The sequence below is a fragment of the Dendropsophus ebraccatus genome, chromosome 8 (genome assembly GCF_027789765.1).
Source record: "Dendropsophus ebraccatus isolate aDenEbr1 chromosome 8, aDenEbr1.pat, whole genome shotgun sequence".
Taxonomy (NCBI): Eukaryota; Metazoa; Chordata; class Amphibia; order Anura; family Hylidae; genus Dendropsophus; species Dendropsophus ebraccatus.
The window spans coordinates 86453107-86471427 of record NC_091461.1 but is presented as its reverse complement, the minus strand read 5'-3'; the positions used below and the strand labels follow the sequence as shown (position 1 = coordinate 86471427).

Sequence of the window (18321 nt, the reverse complement as noted above, 5' to 3'; positions counted from 1 at the left end):
CTCAAGCTATGACATCAATATGTAAATCGGTGAGGATAAGACACCCTGCACTCCTGCCAATTATCTATATTTCAGATCCACAGGGCCCCCATATACAGAGAATGGATCTAGAAGCAAACTGCTTTGTACCTTGTAATGTGACCATGCTGAGTTACTGTTGCCATTGAAGCGAAGGGAGATCCAGGAAACCTCTTTAAATAAAGCTGAACCTTTTTATAGTGAAAAGTTTTATTTCAACTCCTCACCAGTTCCAGAATCTGTACTTACTGCGAGTCAACAGAAGTGTATTTTTTTTTTCTCAACTACATTCAGAGCAGGCTGTACATATCACAGGAGCTAAGCCCTCAACGTGACCAGAAATGTAACAGATTTTGACTGCTCGTTCCTGACTAGTGACTGGTAAAAAAAAAAATGACCATCAAAATGTCCAACAAATTTCTTATAAATCCTTTTGAACATTGTGCTCAAATCTATTTAGTGCATTCATAATACATTATTAATACAGGACCCCTTCTGCTCTACAGCCCTTGAAAACCAAATTAAAAGTTTTAAAGTGGCTCTGTACCCACAATCTGATCCCCCCCCCCCAAACCGCTTGTACCTTTAGATAGCTGCTTTTAATCCAAAATCGATGCTGGGGTCCATTCTGCAGTTGACACAGTTATTGTCCTAAAAAACAACTTTAAAACTTGCAGCCCTGTGTCAAATTAGTATAGCCTAGAGTACCCATGCTCTAGGATTGTGACACCCCTCCGTCCCTCCTCCCCGCCTTCTTCATCATTAGGAATGCCCCTGGAACATTTTCTCCTATTCCTCACCTATGTGAACAAAGCACATGGACTGGATCATTACAGTGTTCAAACAGGAGAAAATGTTCTAGGGGCATTCCTAATGATGAAGAGGGTGGGGAGGAGGGGCGGAGGGGTGTCGCAATCCTAGGGCATGGGTACTCTAGGCTACAGCCGTTTGGCACAGGGCTGCAAGTTTAAAAGTTGTTTTTTTAGGACAATAACTGCATCACCTGCCGAATGGACCCCAGGACAGATCTTGGATTAAAAACAGCTTATCTGAAGGTACAAGCGGTTTCTGGGGGGTAGATTGTGGGTACAGAGTCGCTTTAACTCTAGAATAGAACATGAATTCCTATGGTGTATTTCCCTTACTACATATTGGTACTGGGAACTTAGTGTACAGACATTAAATCTCTCCTTTACTGCAGTTTAGGGGCTGCATAAGCTTCCAACAAACATGACAAGTAGGTGGAACGGCGTGAGGGAATGCCTGGCTGAGAGCCCAGACACAGACAATGATCATCCCTTGCACAAAGATGGTGAATCAGAGCCTGGAGTCAGACGGTGCACCAGCTACTGCCATAACACAACAGGCTGCTGGACGCGGGGCTCAGTACCCAAGCAGAAGTCTGAGCACATATTCTTATTATCTAATTTCTAACAACTTAGAATTTTATTATCCCATACTGACAGAAACGTGTAAACTTTTTCACAAATGACTATTCACTGCATGTAATCCTACAGATGACATGCCCTCCGATACATCACACTCATCATGATACATGAGTAACACTGCACATGGAGTAGATACTTCCTTACATGGTAAACTTTAAGACCCAACACATTTTCCTTACTCATTCTAAAATGATGAAAGACAACCGGCAAACGTCACGTTCTGCTAACAGAGTAAAGAGTTCACACAGAACAGGGGGAAACCAGGCAAAGTGGGTAGAAGAGATAGCTGCCCACTTGTCAGCTCCACATTCTGCTGTCACTCACTTCATCGGGATGAGCTAAATTAGAATGACCTTTCCACTACAATTTCTAAGCCATTATCCTGTCATCAGAGAGGAAGCCCATAATAAACCAGGGAGAACTCACCCTGCTGCTGTGGACATTCACCCTATTATAAACCAACAGAGAAGTGACCTGACCACCCACCAATCTTCAGATGTAGACACATCAACTGTGTGATTGAGAGGGACATAGGAGAGCTTCAAACTATTCTTACCATAACCTGTGCCTGTACCCAAGGTTAATGACTCAACTTTCTAAATAGTCTTCATTAAAGGGGTAGTCCGGAGTGGAGGCATTTTTTTTCCTGACAACGGGGAGTAGGTGGCTGAGGGAAACTGCATCCACTCACCTCCCCGGTTCCAGCGGCGGGTCCTGCATCACGGCTCTCCGGTCCCCGGCCGCTTCCTGGTGTCTGACGCAGGCCCGAGAGGTGACGTCTCAGGTCCGCTCAGCCAGTCAGTGACGGAGGAGGGATCTGTTTCAAGTCCGCTCAGATCCCGCCTTTGTCACTGACTGGCCGAGTGGACCTGAGACGTATCGTTTCGGGCCCACGTCAGACACCAGGAAGCGGCCAGGAACCAGAGCGCCGCGATGCGGGACCCGCCGCTGGAACCGGGGAGGTGAGTGGACGTCGTTTTCCTCAGCCACCTACTCCCCAGTGTCAGAAAAAAAAATGCCCCCCCCCCGCCGCCGCCGGAGTACCCCTTTAAATAAATTTTTACTACTTGGGTGCTACTCAGAGAAAAAGAAACATCTGTAAAGCTGATTTTTTTTGCCCTCTCTGTGTTAGTGATAGAAGCGGGGAGGGGGTTACACACCAGCTAAATGTGGGGACAGGAAGGAGAGAAGGAGAGAGAAGCAGAGACAAATCATATACATGAGTAGAGAGAAATAGCAAATAGCAAACTGCAGAGGCTGTAGAAGAAAAACTATGCTTTTTAATAAATGGCAATGAAGAAAATATTTTTTGCACTATAATTAGTACAAAGCAAGAATACTATGTCTGCATTTTTTATATAAATGTTGTACCAATTATCAGTAATTGTTAGTCAACTTTGCTTTTTTTTAAAAAAAAAAAAAAATTATAAAAGAAGGAGGTTAATGGAAAAGTCTAGAAAAAAAAATTCCCAGCAGAATGGGAGGAACAAATTAATAAATGTTACTTATTTATCCCTGTGCCTCCACAGCTATGCCTTACTGCTCCGGGACTCCTTCCCGGATCTCCTTCATTGGCTACATCCCGGCTTGGCTGATGGATTGCCCGCTCAGCCAATTAGTGACCGCAGTCACCGATTGACTGAGTGGGTAATCCATTCGCGGGTTTGTGTATTTAAACCCTAAAGAGTCATGATGACATCGGAACTCAGGGGAAAATGAGTTCCGAAGGGGTTTCTGGAAAGCCTGTTACACAGCCCGAAGCGCTGTCATCACAACTCTTTAGGGGTTAAATACGCAAGGGGAGAAGTAGTGCTTGTTTATTATGATCCACCCTGCCAGCTGAAATTTTTTTTTATTTTCTCCAGACTTCTTCTGGGTTACCCCAAAACAAAAACTTGTTAGAAGTCCCCTGTCATTGCATGAGCTTTATAAAAAAAAAACAAAAAAAGACACACACCTTAACCTATACTGTAAATAAGAAAACTGGTATAAAACAAGTGTTTATAAAACTGGCAGTACCTAGAGGATCAGCACATCATTGTAAACAGGAGAAGAAGCCAAGAGGACTGGGGACCAGGCGCCATCAGAGTGGCAGAGGATCTTGGCAGGTGAGTAGTGTTTTTTTGTTTTTGTTTTGTTTTTCAGCAGCACTTGGGGCATTTCTGATCCTTGGGCAAATTGGTGCTATAATGATCAAGGACTAGCTTTATTTTACATAGGGTGAGAGATTTACCTGACAGATTTTTTTTTTTAAGCCAAAGCCAAAAATGGATTTGAAAAGAGGAGAAATCTCAATTTTTCCTTTATGACCTGATCTCTGTTTATAGTCTATTCCTTGCTTTGGCTTCAAAGATCTGTCAAATAAATCTCTGTGTAAACGCACTATTATGCTGCGTTTACATAGAATGATTATCGTTCGAATTTTTGAAATAACGATCGCATTTGAGCGATAATCGTTCCATGTAAACACAGCAAATGATCAAGCAACGAGCGAAAAATCGTTCATTTTGATCTTTCAACATGTTCTCAAATCGTCGTTCATCGTTCGCTAAAAATTCGCAGATCACTTCGTGTAAACAGTCTTTCAACGATTCGCCCTATGTAAAAGATGGTCTTAAATTATCTTAAAAATGATCGCAATAACGATTTTTCTTACAGTTTTTCTAATGATTTTTCTAACGATTTATTCATCTAAACGCTGATCGTTATAAAAACCAAATTGTTGCTTCAAAATCGTTAAATGATCGATTGGGCGAATTATCGCTTCGTGTAAACCCAGCACTAGCCTGACTAATCTATGAGTTGTCTCGGGACAAGTACTTTGCACCATCATTTAAATGCAAAAGCTTCAGGATTGCTTTTAAGTGCATCCAGGTGAGGGCCTAGGTGGTGTAATGGTGGTTTTACACGGAGCGATAATTCGCCAAATCGCACGATTAACGATTTTGAATGAACAATGTTTTTTTTTTTTATAATGATCAGCGTTTAGACGGAACAATACATTGTACGGAAAAATTGTTATGCGATCGCTTAAGCCTATCTCACACATAGGTGAAATCGTTGAAAGAATGTTTACACGGAACGATCTGTGAATTTTTTGCGAACGATCAACGACGATTTGAGAACTTGTTTAAAGATCAAAATGAACGATTTCTCACTCGTCGCTTGATCGTTTGCGGCGTTTACACGTACGATTATCGTTCGAATTCGATTGTTATCGTGCAAATTCAAATGATAAATCGTTCCGTGTAAAACCACCATAAGACGTGCTAAGTGCTAGGCATAAAGCTGACAGCTAGCAAAGTAGTAAATAGCTAGCAGCTAGTAAATAAATGGATTAACACTTTAAAAAAATAAATAAATAAAAAAAAAATCTTACTCAGAATTGTATTATTCAATGCCTTTATACATATTGAACTTCACTGTATTTCATCATAAATTACAATACATAATTACCACATGTGCACGAACATCTGTCCCATGTTCAATCCACTGGCTGTATAGCTCTATGTTAGTGGACAGACAGGTCTATGTGTTACGGACTTCATAGACCGTTACTACACATATACAAGTTAGTCTTCTATATACAGTGTCTGCATGTTTTTGCCATGGTCACTTAGCTTCATAGCACAAAACATCTACATAGGAAATGATGTGAATCATGATATGCAACTATAACCTGTCCTCTTCTGACACGAAGATATGTTACTACTAGAGAATGGACATACAGCCCTATGCATACAATGGCCAGGACACCCAATCACCCGATCCAGGCTTGGCACTGCATTCAGTGGGGGACAGCTGTGTTTACCAACAGAGCTGGCATTCCTCCAGTGCACTGTCCATCTGCAGATAAGTATCATGAATTGGCCCTGAACACACCACACCCTTCCCTTACACACACTTCAGCCGTCACCGCCACCCTGCAGCAGTCATTTCCACACACCGCTCACATTTCCTACGAAGCGATAACCATAGTGAATAGCTAATAATAGTGTTCTTCATTTACAGTTATAACATGTGAACTTTAGTTATTATAGACATCAGACTGATTCTGCACATTTCTGCATATACTTTGCTAACCTCACATACCAGACAGAAAGAGTGGCACTTCCCATGCCAACCAGAGCAATATTCAACATCTAACCTGAACATGAAATGCCACCTTCTTAGCGATAGCTGTGATACCTGTGGCTGTCTGTCCAGACCTGAAGGGTACCTTCACACACCGGATCCGCAGCAGATTTGACAGTCCGGATTTAGTGCTGTGTTCATTCATCTAGTCAAATCCGCAGCAGAAAATCAGCTGCGGATTCGGTAAGTGTGAACGTACCCTAAAGGGGTTAACCAGCGCTGCAAACCATGGCAACTTTCTTCCAGAGACAGCCCCACTCTTGTCTCCAGCTTGGGTGGGGTTTTGCTGCTCAGTTACATTGAAGTGAATGGAGTTTAATTGCAAACCGCACCTGAACTGGAGACAATAGTCGTGTTGTCTCTGTAAGAAAGTGGCCATGTTTTTGTAGCACTGGATAACCCCTGCCCAACTTGCCCTGTTTAGCTAACAGCAAATACAGAGGGACAGTCATTCCGCCCCATACACTACATTTTTAGCAAATCACAGTAAACTTGTCAGGATCTGCAGAATACAACTTATGTCTACATACTATTGCTATAAAAGTTGTAATAGTCTTCCTACCTGGTGCAACAGTCACACACAAGTGGCGTAAGTTCCCTCACTATGTGCAGAGCAGGGGTAGGCGATAGGATCAGGGCACTGCTCCTCTTCGGGGCAGCGAGTTTGCACAAGTGGGCACAGTCTGGATCAAACCCCAGGTCTGGACATATAGATGTTCTACAGCAGACATGTCAAACTCTGGCCCGCAGAGCCATTTTTTTTGGCCCGCCTAAGAAATCTGATTACCATGCAGTTGGCCCGCCAAAGTAAATTATTGGCCCGTTCAGAATGTGAAGAAAAGATCCTGTGCTGCCATTGGAGCATGTCCTGAACTGAGCTCGCCTCCCCTGCGCAGCAACTCACCATTCCCGGGTCGTGGCCGCCAGGAGTCCAGCACAGGTATGCCTCCCTCCTCACAGACCGCCCGATGTGCATGAGGGGGGAGACAGTAGGTAACCCCCTCTCCCCCTCTTCCACCGGAGCAGACGCCACAAGCCCCCCATCCCCATGGCGCCGTGAGGGGGAGTCAACAGGTAACCCCCTCTGCCACCTGAGCCGACGTGGAGCCGGACAGGTCCGATGGGGAGAACATCGCCACCTAACTCGCACGCCACCCACTGATGATAATCACGCTCATCACAGTCCCCGGAGCTTTGGATGAGGTAAAGAGGAGCGCCAAGGGGGGGGGGGGGGGGGGGGGGGCAGGGGTTTAGTGCGGGCGAGTTAGGTGACGATGTTCTCCCCGTCGGCTCTGTCCTGCTCCCTGTGCTGTGGGAAGCATAGGTTGCAGCCGTGCCGCCCGCTCCCGTCCCCCGCCTCCCCTCACACTGGCACGGCCGCTGGTGACAATAACGCTCATCATCCGGGCTGGGCTAATATGTGAGACTACAGGGGAGGGCTTGCTACTATATGGGACACTTGGGGAGCTGGCTACTATATGGGCACTATTGGGAGGGCTGGCTAATATGTGAGACTACAGGGGAGGGCTGGCTACTATATGAGGCTATAGAGGAGGGCTGGCTACTATATGGGACACTTGGGGGGGCTGGCTACTATATGAGGCTATAGGGAAGGGCTAGCTACTATATGGGACACTTGGGGGGCTGGCTACTATATGAGACTACAGGGGAGAGCTAGCTAATATGTGAAACTACAGGGGAGGGCTGGCAACTATATGAGGCTACAGGGGAGGGCTGGCTACTATATGGGACACTTGGGGGGCTGGCTACTATTTGGGCACTTTTGGGAAGGCTGGCTACTCTATGAGACTACAGGGAGGACTGGCTAATATGTGAGACTACAGGGGAGGGCTGGCAACTGTATGAGACTATTGGGGAGGGCTGGCTACTATATGGGACACTTGGGGGGCTGGATACTATTTGGGTACTTTTGGGAAGGCTGGCTACTATAAAAGATTATTGGGGAGGACTGGCTGCTATATGATACTATTGGGGAGGGCTGGCTACTATATGGGACACTTGGGGGGTTGACTACTATTTGGGCACTATTGGGAGGGCTGGCTAATATGTAGGGCAGTTTTTGTTGGGTTAGCTACTACATGAGGCAATATTGGGGTGGTTGGCTATTACATGAATTGGGGTTTAATTATGTCATAGCAATTTATCATGTCATCGCTACATTCGCGCTTCAATAATCATGGTTGGCCCGCGACTTTGTTAAATTTTTTTAATTTTGGCCCACTGTGTATTTGAGTTTGACACCCCTGTTCTACAGGAACAAATAGTAAATGATAAAAAAAAAAAAGTTGACGAAAACTGCTAAAATGTAAATACTAATTATCGCTTAGCCTTCTTTTATCAGCTCTCTTAGGGTCCTATTAGACTAGGCGATTTTTAACGATTAACGATAAATGATCACAAACGAGATTGTTTATCGTTAACCTGAAATTGTTCACCATATTACACAGAACGATAGTCATTAGTTATAATCGCTACTATGATCGTTACTACAATCGTTTACTCCATCTGATCTCAGCAAAACAATGAGCAATGTGCAATTAAACGGAACGATTAGAGAACAAATGCGGAACTTGAGCGAACAAATGTGGAATTACAGCGAACGATTAGCGAATGATTAACAATGATTTTAGGTTCAGATCTAAGTTAGTTGTAATAGGGCCCTTACCCAGGACCTCCTGTAGGCAGAATAGAAGCCATAAGAGCAAGCCACAGGCCGAACAGGCGTCGTCTATCAAAGGGTTTTCTCTGTCCAAACGCCTGATTATTCTTTTTTAATGCACTTTATTGATTATATTTAATGTAGTCTAATGGTGCGTTTACACAGAGAGATTTATCTGACAGATTTTTGAAGCCAAAGTCAGGAATGGATTTGAAAACAGGAGAAATGTCAGTCTTTCCTTTATGATCTTTTCCCTGTTTATAGTCTGTTCCTGGTTTTGGCTTCAAAGATCTGTCAGATAAATCTGTCTGTGTAAACGCACCATTAGAAAAGCTACTAAAACATAATGGTGTAAAAACAATTGAAATAAACATGCTTTGTAATATGGGATGCTTGATGTCTTTCCCATAGAAATGAATAGTGAAAGTGACTTTCAGTCTACACAGCAGGTGCAATGTAATTCAGCAAGTCTGATGTGCAGTCACGTGGTGTAACAGGCGGACCCCCTGGTGATCCTAAACTGTCAGTAATGGTATTGCCAGCACAGCTACACAGCTTGGCCAGAAAACAACCAGGGCTGTAAAATGATAAACTATACACCAAAAAAAAAAAAAAAAAAAAAAAAAAGGTCAGACACATTAGTTACATCTGATCCAACTAGTAGTGTCACTTGAGAAAGGCCCCCCTGGAATTGGAGGCCGAAACGCGTTGTGTATCTAATAAATCTCTTATATGGAATAAACCACTTTACAGTGTGGTTTTACTGAGCATCTGCGCCCATACAAAGCCAGGATCCTATGGTCCAAGAGCCTGTCGTGGCCCGCTTTCAAGATTACAATTGGTACGCCTCTCTTGACGTACCCCTGGCAGGAGCTGCGGTGCTTCATCCTACCTCACATGTGCTACATAGAGTTGTGCCTATCCTTGCAGGTGAGTGCTACTCATCCTTTTCCCTTCCTAAATTGGTTTGACATACTACACCAGGAGGCGCCACGCCCTCTCTTTTTTTGTGTTTACATTAGTTACATCTGATCCACCTAGTAGTGTTGGAAAAAACAAATCTTATATGCCTGGTGAATCAAGGCCTTCTTACCCTCAGTCCATGTGGCCACCATGGTCAGCCTCTACAGCGTCCTCCATACCTTAGGGTCCATTTACACAGAAAGATTATCTGACAGATTATCTGCCAAAGATTTAAAGCCAAAGCCAGGAATGGGTTTGAAAAGAGGAGAAATCTCAGTCTTTCCTTTATGACCTGATCTCTGTTTATAGTCTGTTCCTGGCTTTGGCTATAAATCTATGGCAGATAGATAATCTAACAGAAATCTTTCTGTGTAAATGGACCCTTACTAACACTAAAATACTCAGAATATCACACACAGCTGGAAACAGTTCCCCACCACAGCCCAAAGTAGCCTGATCTATAGACCTGGATGGGAATGCCATAATGGCAGAATTGTCTTCATATAAGATATATGCAAGCTGCTATATAATATAGGGTAGCTTACATTATAAATTAAGAGCCCTTCCACTTAGATCGTTATAATAGGGATTTCTATTAATCGTCTGATCGTAATATGTCAGAGGCAACCAGGCTTGATATCTGTACAGTGTGGAGAACTGTGAGGCTTCATGAACAGTGCTGTGTGTATGGGACAGGAGAACAAAGGGAAAACCCGCTTTCACACCAACCCCGCAAATGTAAAGTCAGCAGCAGTACTGAAGCCATCACCACCCACTTGTATCTCCACCCCAGGGGCAGGTGAGCAGCATTAGGTTTCCTGGCCTTACCACCAGCAGACACTCCTGCCTACAGTACGGCTGCTGACCAGCAGGTCCTCACACTGAGCCCTCACAAACATGGGTTTGCAGGCCAAAGCCCATCAATCTCCTACTACTGTCTGCTCAACATGTACAGGAGGGGGCAGCAGGGAGAATGGGAACTGATAAACTTCCTGCTGTGCATGAAAGGTCACAAAAGTCCCTCAAAACAGCAATTTTCAGTAAATGACAAACTTATATAAATTTACCGTACCTATTGTCCTATTTATTCCTGGAATCCCCCTTTAACTTTTATTTTAGTTAAGTCACACAATGCATTAACTACCAGCTGCTTGGTGTTTGTTTGATTTTTTACATCTTTTCTATTCTATCTAGAGTTTAGTTGTTAGGTTATTAGGTTTTTTCCACAAGCTAATAAGCAGCAATGAGATACACATATCCACTTTTTGGAGTTTCCCTTCCCCTTTCTTTCATGGTGTCGTCTTAATTGAGATCAAGATACTTATCCAATACAGCAGTGCTTCTCAACCTTTTTCTACTGGAGCCTCACCCAAAAGAAAAAAGAAAAAAAAAAAAAAAAGATGCCTGCACCTCACCAGACTGACCAAGAGGATGCTGGGGCCTGTGTTCAGGGTCACAACTCATAACACTACAGTCATGGGTCTAATGACAGGAGAACTACAAGGGGCACACACAATACATGTTGATCACACTAAGTAGGCTTCCCTGAAAACATCTGACTTCTTCATGCAGCATCTCACATATACAGGCTTTAGACAACAAATGGCGAATGAGTTAACACTAAAGCAACATGACACCTGTCCTGCAGCTGCCCTGTCTCCAGATAGTCTAGAGCTGCTCTGTGTGGCCACTTTTAGAAGGCGATATGAGCCAGAATGGTAGGACACCTCTTTTAGTTGCATCCTACTTCTACATAGAGCAGTAAAGACTCTCTCAGTGCAAGGGAAAAAAAATTCTAAACTTAAAAAATGACAAAGTATTTCCGCTTGGAATTTCCCCCTGTTTTCCACAATGTGAACTGGCCCTAAGACTTAAGCTAAGCACAAGTCACACCACAAAGTATCAAGAACACAGGGTTATGCTGGGAGACCACTACACACATCAGATAGATGAGGGCTATCTCTCCAGACAGCCATCTCTCCCTTCTCAGTAGAAAACAGTGGAATACAGGTTTATTTTAGTAGGGAGAGTGCAATATGCTGAATCCACAAATAAATGTCTACCGAAGGAAAAGAAGATCAGGCATGTTGAAAGCAGGGGAGGGGGAATACCCTACATTTATTTAGGACATATTTCAGAAGCAACTGTGAGGTGCAGAATACGCTCATTCATTCTGAGGACTGTAGGTCATAGATTTCCTAAAAAGGGAAGGATTGTGCCGAAAGAGAACAGCAAAGATAGGAGCAATGTACACAAAATACACTGAGAATAAATGAACTAACAGGTAAGTCACTCACTGTATAAGGTCTTCATTTTCCAGCTGACTTGAGTTTGTTTGGGACTAATTAATAACTGCACACAGAAAGATTATCTGACAGATTATCTGCCAAAGATTTGAAGCCAAAGCCAGAAACAGACTATAAACAGATATTAGGTCATAAAGGAAAGCCTGGGATTTCTACTCTTTTCAAATCCATTCCTGGCTTTGGCTTTAAATCTTTGGCAGATAATCTCTCAGATAATCTTTGTGTAAATGGACCATTAGGGTCTGCGATCCTTGTGTGATGGATAAGAGTCTGTAATGGTGCGTTTATACGTAACGATTATCGTGCAAATTTGCGCGATAACTATCGAATTTGAACGGTAATCGTACGTGTAAACGCAGCGAACGATCAAACGACGAACGAAAAATCGTTCATTTTGATCTTTCAACATGTTCTCAAATCGTCATTCACAAAAAATTCACAGATCGTTCCGTGTAAACAGCCATTCGCCGATTTAACCAATGTGTGAAATAGGCTTAAGCGATCGCAAGCGAATTATCTAAATGCTGATAGCTATGAAAAAAAATCGTTACTCTGACATCTTTAATGTTACGATCGGGCCAATTATCGCTTCGTGTAAACGCACCTTAAGTGTGGAAGCCCACCAATTACCTAAACAAGGATGAGCTGTAGCACCAGACAGCACATCTACAACACACTGTCACTATGACTAGCTAAGCTATGATGAATATTGTTCCAAAGGAATATTTGCTTCATAACATGGTGCCATGCAAGGACTCTATCCCCCATACAGGCTAATTGCACACGGCTTAATCATGTGAATGAGGTCTTATGGCAAGATGACATTTTGGGAACTTTACACAAGGCTTCGTTGACAGGACAACATTTTGGGATGGTGCATGTAGTGATGGCATTCTAGCAAAGCCTTTCAAGGCCCAACAATAAGCTACTCAACAATAGGACAAGGACTTTTTCTCCATCTTCATCCCACTCATATCAGAGAAGTCAAGGTAATGACAGCTTTTTCTAGAAGCACTGCAAACCATCAGATTATTGGGTTGTTGACAAAGAAAAATCACAATTCCAGCACAGCCTCTCTACCATTATCGTCCAGTGCAACACTAGTGGTGTATTACATGCTAGAAATTGTTTTAGTCATCTAAAGTATATGTGTCTAACTAACAACTGCAGGGATAAAGGCCAGCAATACCCAGACTACTAATGGGAGCTGCCATGCAATGTAGAGACCACTACTAGTTGATCAGCAATAATTAAAAGAAGCCTTAAAGCCGTGCCCCATGACCAATACTACCAATAACCCCAGCACCATTACGCAGCTATTGGTAAATAAACAGGGCTTCCTCTGCATATTGGAATGCAGCCTTGTGTGTGGGCAGGGCCTGGATGGTTCGTGTAGTTCTGCACTTACATCACTGTTAGCAGCACATCCCGTTTACATGGGGAGCTGTGCGGGCGGCTAATAAGACTTTTGAGAGCCACACAATCAGCTGATTGAGGAACAAATGTCTCTTGTTTGATTGTTAGGTAAGGCCTCCACATGTCCGAAAAATATATCTGTAATAGACGTATTCACAAGTGCCCAATTTCCAATTAGTCCGCCATAATGTCCCCCACCAGAACACATAGCATACGTAGTGCACATGACACTACAGCTCATCACTAACTTTGGCAGTCCCCTCCTGTGTCATGTGCACACCTTTTTACTGTTATTTTAAGGAATTTCCAGGACTTCTATCAGGCTTGACCATCAATATCGGATTAGTGGGATTTGAATACCCTCACCTTCACAGATCACTGGTTGTACACAGCGCCGTTCATTGTATAGTGGATGTGCTGAGTTACTGCAGTTTTGCTTCTATTCATGTCAGTGAGCGCTTGGCTGTGGTTACCTGGTAAGGCCACTTCAAAGCAAACAAACCTCAGGCTTATGGCTCCTTTCACTGTCTACAACCAAGAGCAGCTGCTCTGCCGAACAGCTGACCGGCGGGGTTGCCTTGTGTCAGCACCCCACTGACTATATATTGATAGTCTATCCTGAGGATTGATAGGCCATTACTCACAAAGTCACAAAAAAAAAAAAAAAACGTAACTGCACATATTCAGTGCATCAACAGCACTTAACAGAGCTCTTTCTTGCGTTTCTCTGCTTCAAAGTGTTATGTAACTGGTAATATGTCTGCGCACTCCAATCGGGGTGGGGGGGGGGGCAGTTAAAACAGATATCAAAAGTATTATGTATGCAATGTAAAAAAGATTCACAGTTCCCAACACTGCTAATGGAGATTCAGTATGCATTTTATTATACCTTATCACTGCTGTGGATGTTTCGGTCACTCAAGACCTGTATTTACAGGGTATACTGTGTGCATGAATATTAAGGACACCGTGTATAGGAACTGGATCTATGTGGATGATGGGGGACGGTACCACCACAATGCATTGAAATTGGATTTTCACATTCACCAGAAAAGTGCAATGGGATGGTAAAATCCAATTTCGATGCATTGTGGTATCTGTACCGAATCGGAACGCAGAAGCACTGGCTACCTAGCTTCTAAGATGCAAAGGAGAAGTGAAAGGAAATTCATGACAACCACAGCATCTTTCGGCTTCTCAAGTACCGGTGTCCTCGGCAATGTTTTTAACCACTGTGGCACAGTCACGTGGTCTTGTTCCTGACCATCGGAGGGTTTTCCAAAAAGTCTCACCGGACAGATTGTTATGGAATTTTAATAAGCCAACATTTCCTCTCTCTCTAATAGTGGAGGACAACCGCCCCCTCCGCTCCCAGCTGCCTGACACATGGAATGCAGCTAGTAACAGATCCCTGGGGGACCCAAGGGGCAACTGCTGAGCTGCTTAGTCCTAATATTATTAGTATTAATATCTCACTTCTTCTGCACAACCACCAGAAGCTCTTGGCCATTTCCACCAGATTATGAAACCACATTGGTAAAGAAAGGTTAGTAGGACGAGCAGCCCACAGGGCCATAGGGACTAGAGTCCCACTCTGCGCCAAAGTTCTTACAATTTCTCAACATTCTATGAATGGAAACATTTAGTAGACAGCAGGAAGCAGGCAATCTATAGACACTGTAACACGACACTGTATCCTTATGTGACAGTCTTGAAAATGTACCCAGGGAAATATGATATGGACACAAATGAATGACAACACCCAGAGTCTACATTTATCCGACACCATGATGGATGGCAGAGACACAATATTTACCCCCTGGGATGTTTATCGGCCTTAGCTATACTATAAGCCTGTCTGTGGGTTATAAACTTCATGACTTATCACAGTGCAGAATCCCATCAGATCTTACTGAAAAAAAGTAACAGCAACGGGAGAACACAACCTTAGACAGATGGGTGTAAGCCATGACCCTATGGATGCATATGTGTCAGTATAATATAAAGCACATATAGTCCGATCCCCCCGACCACCATTGACAGGTGTCAGTTTGTGTCATCAGACCTGCAGTCAGACTGGGACTAGTGGCAGGAAGATGCAGCTGTACTCTGCTATAAGCCGGTCTAAACACCAATCTCCTTAAATCAGTGGAATACAGTGCAATAAGTAATAGCTGAGGGGTCAGCGGGGACAAAAACTCATTTTTATTGAAGCGCATGAAAAGAGGGGGTCACATTCCTGACACATGACTCAAAGAACTGCAGGGAGCAAGTTCTGAATGTTCTAATCATAAAAATGGACTAGAGCTGAGAGAGTAAGATCTGTAGCTGGGACGGCCAGCAACGTGCACGGATCACGGCGAATGGTGTCTGCTGCATCTAGGGAGATGGGAAGCTTATGTTGCAGCAGATATAGCGGGAGGAATTCACAACGTACAGATCATGTTACTCTGTTATACTTGGTCCTCCATTGTAGATGAGGATACCCCTAAGACAGAGCTGACACCCCCCAAGGACAGGGTGCAGAGCTAACACCCCCTAAGATAAGGGGCAAGGTGGACACCCCCCAGGAGTGGTCAGACATCCCTAAGACAAGGCACAGGGCCAATACACCCCCTAGAGGGAAGACATCCCCCAGGACAGCACACAGGGCAGATATCCACAGGACAGATACCCCCACTAGAGAGAATGCACCCCCAGGACAGGGAAAAGGGCAGATGCCCCCCACTAGAGGAAAGGCATCCACAGGACAGGGTGCAGAACAGATGCCCCACACTAGAGGGCAGACACCACCAGGGCAGCACACAGGGGAGATATCCCCATTAGAGGGAGGGGATCCCCAGTACAGGGTGCATGACAGATGCCCCCCACTAGAGGGCAGACACCCCAGGACATTGGGCAGGCACCTCAGGACATTGCAGACACCCCCGGACATTGTAGACACCCCCACTAGGGGGCAGGCACCTCAGGACATTGCAGACACCCCCACTAGAGGGCAGACATCCAAAGGACATTGCACACACCCCAGGAGCACTTACCCTGACCAGGTTGCTGACCGCTGACTGCACGGCCGCCACAGGTGCCGTCAGCTCCGGGATGGCCTTCCCATCCACCTCCCCTTCTTCGTGCATGATGACCAGGTGGGAGATCTGCTGGGCCACCGGCTCCAGGATACTTTCTATAGTTTTGGTGTGGAAGACAGGCATGGCTGCGGCTCTGCGTGCACTCAGCCACCAGGAGAGCCAGAAATGCTGCCTATGGGCACAGCTGAAGCCGCTGTCAGTGTTCTGCAGCCACCGGACCCGCGCGCTGAGGGCACCGTGCCCGACCCTGGGCTCACCCCTCGCCTACAATCCCGGGCGGCGTGTGTGCGGCAGCTCGTGTCCGGGCAGCACGTTACGGACTGTCGCTTCTCACCCAATCCGGGTACCTTCAGTCTCCGGACACTTCCAGACAACACTCCCAACTCCTGTCTCTCCCGGTGACATCACCGTACCCCGCCTTCCTACGTACAAGGGACCTAGACAGCCAAGCCACGCCCCCGCCTCCTCCCTTAAAACGTATTGGCTGCTGCCTAAATCAATCACGTCAAGCGACGTTACTCTTGGAGCCCTTGACGGCGACGTCACACCCTGCGATCACCTTATAAGGAGAACCCTAGAATCAGAGAGGGATTCCTAGGGCTATGACGTCATCGCAGAGGGAGAAGAATGTGGAGAGTGAGCTGAGAAGGCGGCTGGAGAGCTGAGGATGGAGCTGGAGACACTGGTTGCTCCATCCATGTGTACTGTACTGTGCTCAGTGAGCTGAGTGAGCAGAATATGGCCATATTAAAAATGGGTTTTAGTTGGTATACAAAGTCTGTATGTTATAGGCAACCTGTCTTATGTGCCATCTTTTGTTATAGAGCAGCAGGAGGTGTTCTGGGCTTAGTAGTCAAGTGGGTGGTGCTAATTGGTGATTGACGTGTCTTTATAGAAGTATGTATAATGAGATCTGTCAGTTCCTGAGTAGGACTGCCCACTTGACTACTTAGCCCAGATTTGCATGAATAAATTACAAGTTATCCTGGGACTTTTCCCAGTATATATCAGTAATGTCAGCTCCTCCTGATGTGTAACATTCTGCATGAGTGCAACCATTGGGAGGTCAGTCTCTATGACCATGGCATACACAACTATCAATTTCTATTATATATTGTCAAACACTGAACTACTGCTTTCCACAAAGAAAAAGCCACTGCCCCCCACCCCACCCCTCTTCATTTTATGGGGGAGACATGAACGTTCAGCTGAGCCGAACATTTAAGAGTATAATGAATGTGTGTGGGTACCTTAAGCATACCTCCTAACTGTCCCTCTTTGGAGGGACAGTCCCTACTTTTGACCCACGTCCCTCTTTTTTACCTAAGAAAGAGATTTGCATTAAAGGGGTAGTGCAGCGCTAAACATTTATTCACAAAATAACACACATTACAAAGTTATACAACTATCCGTCCCTCATGCCGGCCCCCTCTGCCGCATCACCAGCCGCTCAGCCGCGATTGGCTAAGCACAGTTATGCTCAGCCAATCGCGGCTGAGCAGCTGATGATGCGGCAGAGGGCGGCCGGCACGAGGGACGGTCGGAGCGGTTCGGCCGGCCGCCCGAAGATGACATCATTGTGCCAAGATGGCGGACGGGGGTCGACACGGATCAGGTGAGTATAGAGCACTACACTTTCGGGTCTAGCATGGGTGGGGGGGGGGGTGGGGGGTTACACGGGGAAGGGGGCCATTCACTAACATAACATACATTACAAAGTTGTATAACTTTGTAATGTGTGTTATTTAGTGAATAATTGTTTAGCGCCGCACTACCCCTTTAATAAACTTTTTATATTGCTCTAGAAAGTGTCTGGTTTCTTACTGTATAATAGACACTTATGCCTATTATTCTATTATGTGGTAAAAGTTAGATTCTAAAAATTGTTATATTCAGATGAATTTGGATGTGACATTGTGGCCCCTATCACACATGCAGACTCATTGATTTCTGTGGCCCCATACACACATCTGTAGGTGTTACAGATCCGTTTCAGGGACATGATCCGTGACACAAAAAAATGATTAAGCCATTGTGTGTCCGTGTCACCTATTTGAATCAGTGGGTCCCTGCAAACGCGGACAGTTACTGAAACACATTTGTAATCCTGTCCGCAGGTCCGCAATTACAGACAGGGTTACTGATGTGTGAATGAGACCTAAGGATACAGTCACACCTACAGGATCTGCTGCAGATTTGCAGATATCAATGTAACTAAATGCATTAATCTGCAGCAGATCCTGTATGTGTGATTGCATCCTTGAATCAAAATG

General features: G+C 44.8%; 1 protein-coding gene across 2 annotated transcripts in view; it reads right to left on the bottom strand.

Moving 5' to 3' along the window:
- Window positions 1–16470, bottom strand: part of VCL (vinculin) — a 68456-nt gene extending 51986 nt beyond the window's left edge. For both annotated transcript variants that reach the window (XM_069980838.1, XM_069980839.1), the window contains exon 1: window positions 16004–16470. In XM_069980838.1, the coding sequence (XP_069836939.1) occupies window positions 16004–16171 (168 nt within the window). In that variant the 5' untranslated portion in view covers window positions 16172–16470. The remainder of the gene's footprint in view (window positions 1–16003) is intronic.
- Between the last annotated feature and the right edge of the window lie 1851 nt (window positions 16471–18321).